At 39.8% G+C, this 3140-nt stretch overlaps 1 protein-coding gene across 1 annotated transcript in view; it reads right to left on the reverse strand.

Moving 5' to 3' along the window:
• LOC118404885 (glycine receptor subunit alpha-3-like) overlaps nt 1-3140 on the reverse strand; it is a 48206-nt gene that overhangs the window by 37664 nt on the left and 7402 nt on the right. The window contains exon 2 of the mRNA XM_035804276.1: nt 469-650. Within this exon, the coding sequence (XP_035660169.1) occupies nt 469-576 (108 nt within the window). The 5' untranslated portion in view covers nt 577-650. The remainder of the gene's footprint in view (nt 1-468; nt 651-3140) is intronic.

Consider the following 3140-nt stretch of genomic DNA (forward strand, 5'->3'; position numbering starts at 1 on the left):
AGACAGGCTCAACAGTTACACAGACCAAAGTACACATCTCGAACAGGCCAACGAACGTTTGCTTCTAGAGCGGTTTCTATCTACAATTCCCTTAAACCAACAACAACTTCACAAACCACTCTAATTTCATTCAAGCGAGCTTTAAAATCTGACCTCTGACCCCTCTGATCAACGACCTCGAATCTGGTTTGAAAATTAGCTTTATTTCGTTTATTTATGTACTGTTATGTTCTATTCATATGATTATTGTTGTAATGAGTTTTGTCATTAATGATTTTGAGTTGTTATTATTTGGGCTAGTCGCATTTAAGTTACTATCCATATTTTGATTTAGTCACGTTTTATGTTATACGATTATTGTTATCTTTATGTTTATGTCCATTATGTTCATTTGGGCTCCCTTGGAAATCAGTTTTATCAAAACTGTAGGGACTACCCTGAAAGATTAATAAATAAATAAAGTATTACCTTGAACCAGAGGCGGAGGTCGATGGCCTTGTCTGCATCTTTAGAAGTTTTATCTTGAAAAAGTCCATCCAACTCCTTGTCGTCTTTGCTGTCACCACCCGTTTTCATCGCTGGTCTTTCTGCAGTTCTCACACCACTACTAATGTGCAACGTGCCAGGGTGTTCACGTGACCTTCATGTGACTATGATGCAAAAGGGAACGTTAACAAGTGACCGTAGGTAACATAGTCTGTGACGTAGGTCTGGTATATGTTGGTTGTTTTGTCTTCTGTGGTGTGTGACGTTTTGGTTATATCATATTATGATTGCATTACATTGTGTTAAATCTATGAAGTTTGTTAAGTCTACCTTCATATGTCCTCTTGTGTGAAGTTCAAGATATGCAGGGTTTGGCCAATCAAAAGGAGCGAAACATATGCCAGAGCAGGGGGAATAAGTACAGACTGCAAGGAGGGAATAGCTCCTTCTGTTAACATTGATAATGAGTTTGGTGGTTCTAAAAAGTGAAAGACTGCAATGTTTTGAATATTTTCTGTGGAAATTTTGCTTTCAAACTGCAATCTGTAAACAAATGTATGTACCAAGGAACAAATGTGAACTTTCAGAAATTCGACAAAGGAATTCACGCGTCTAGTACTAAGGGATCTCGCGTCATACTTATTTACAAGTTTGGTAGGCTATATGATAATAACGTTAATGACCCGCCTGTTCCTCGGTGTACATGGTGTCATAACGACTGGTCCTTTGCTATAACCACCTCATAAAACCACATCGTTCGCTTCGCTCACTCGGTGATTTTATTCGGTGGTTATAGCAAAGGACCAGGCGTTATGACACCATATACACCTCGGGGCGGGTCATTAACCCTTAATTGGTAGATGGGTAGGAGTGGCAAAAAGGAAGGTCAAGTTCTATAATGGGTCTCCTAGCGGCGAGTTGCAGTTCTGTTGGAGGTCAAATTTTCTGCAAATGCCAGGTTCATGATGTTTAAGTGGTCTATTAGTATCGGCACAAGGAGTAAGTGGTGTAGTTTTGGGCCCCCTATCGGCTTGTTTGGAACTGCAGGGGCCAATTTTGTTACAGGCTTTGAAACCGAATAACTCAGGAAAGGGTCGATGGGTCGTGAAGATATTTGGTATGTAGATACCTTGAGCGATAATCCATATATTGAAATGTTAATTATGTTAATCAGGTGCTTATTTGCATAATTAATGAACAAAGGTTACAAATCCCCTCATTTCAAGATAAGGCCAGACATTGAGGACAGTAGCTCATCATTTGTAGGTTATGAAAACAAACAGCCTTAGAAATGTAGGTTAAGTAAACACTCAATGCTCAACAAACATGTCAATCAGGTTGAGAAAATCTCCTTGCATTGCTGTGTTGGGCTGTTTTTGGCGACGCCTCAAGGCGAGCCAAATGGCATATTATTGGCGACGCCTCAAGGAATTTTAATGGCAGGAATTTGGGTCATGCAAGCTCTCTCAGGCATTTGTCCTAGATAACTGGACAGTCAGCCACAGGGGTGTCCAAATGGAGCACTTGATAAGTTTTACATAGGTAGACTTTGCACAATTCATCACATTTCCTTGAGTTTTATAGAAAAACACACATTTTCTTCTAACTCAGAAAAACAAACATAGTGTTGTACCGGTCAAAAAATAAGGCACAGTCACATTACAGAAAGACCACTGCAGAAAGTTGGTAACAAGAAAAAGAGGTAGACATCACTCAAGAGCTCGTTAGTCCAGACTAGCTGACGGTTTGTAACCAAAGAAGATTGCTATCTCTGTGGTAACACTCCTCAAAGAATTTCTTATGTGTACCTGTTTTCTAAAACAGTGTGTGGTTGTTACAATGTTTTAGATGCTGTTCCGGCACAAGTATAACATTTAATGTCCTTATTTTTAGGAAGGGGTCACAACTACGTCAAGTTTGTACTTGTATATAGACTGCTCTATACCCTTCATACCCTTCAATTACCAAGACAAGATAGATGTTGTCTCGGAAACCGCAGGAAACATCTCTACATGACAGGAGTATCCTGTTGAGAGTGAAAAAAAAAAAGAATTTCGTTATCAGGAACATCCAGTCAATTATTTTTCAGGTTCCCTTTGTCTTATGTTCACCTCCTGTAAAACACAATCGTCGCCATTGCAATAATGCTTTTATTGCCAATCTTGTTGTTCTTTTCTGTCCATTTCCTTTTATCTCTTTTTTCTCTTCCCTTTTTCACCTTTGCCAAGGTGGTTATGTTTTCAGTTGTGCCATGGTGCAGTGGCTATGGTGTGGGTCTGTATGTATATCATCAGCATATCTTGAGAAGGTGTGGACTTGTTGTGCATATAATCTTATTCGCCTATTTTAGTGATTTTAAGAGAGTGTGTACTGAATTGTAATGTATCACACAATTCAGCCTAAAGGCTGCAACGTTGTACAAATAAATCATTCTGATTCCGATTCACTTACATAGAAGTCCGGTTCTGAACAGGATATATCAACAAATCCTTCTTTACCTGCATGTATGCAGGTATGGTTTTGATGCTGGTGGGAACTTTTCGGTAGCCGGGGATGTAGGGCGCTGTATCTCGTGAACGGATGGTGCGAGCACGACGATTTTTGGTACGTGGGTTGGGGGGTGGTAGCCCTAACACTCAGGTTTTGATTTTGGG

This window comes from Branchiostoma floridae, chromosome 2 (genome assembly GCF_000003815.2).
Source record: "Branchiostoma floridae strain S238N-H82 chromosome 2, Bfl_VNyyK, whole genome shotgun sequence".
In the NCBI taxonomy this organism is placed as follows: domain Eukaryota; kingdom Metazoa; phylum Chordata; class Leptocardii; order Amphioxiformes; family Branchiostomatidae; genus Branchiostoma; species Branchiostoma floridae.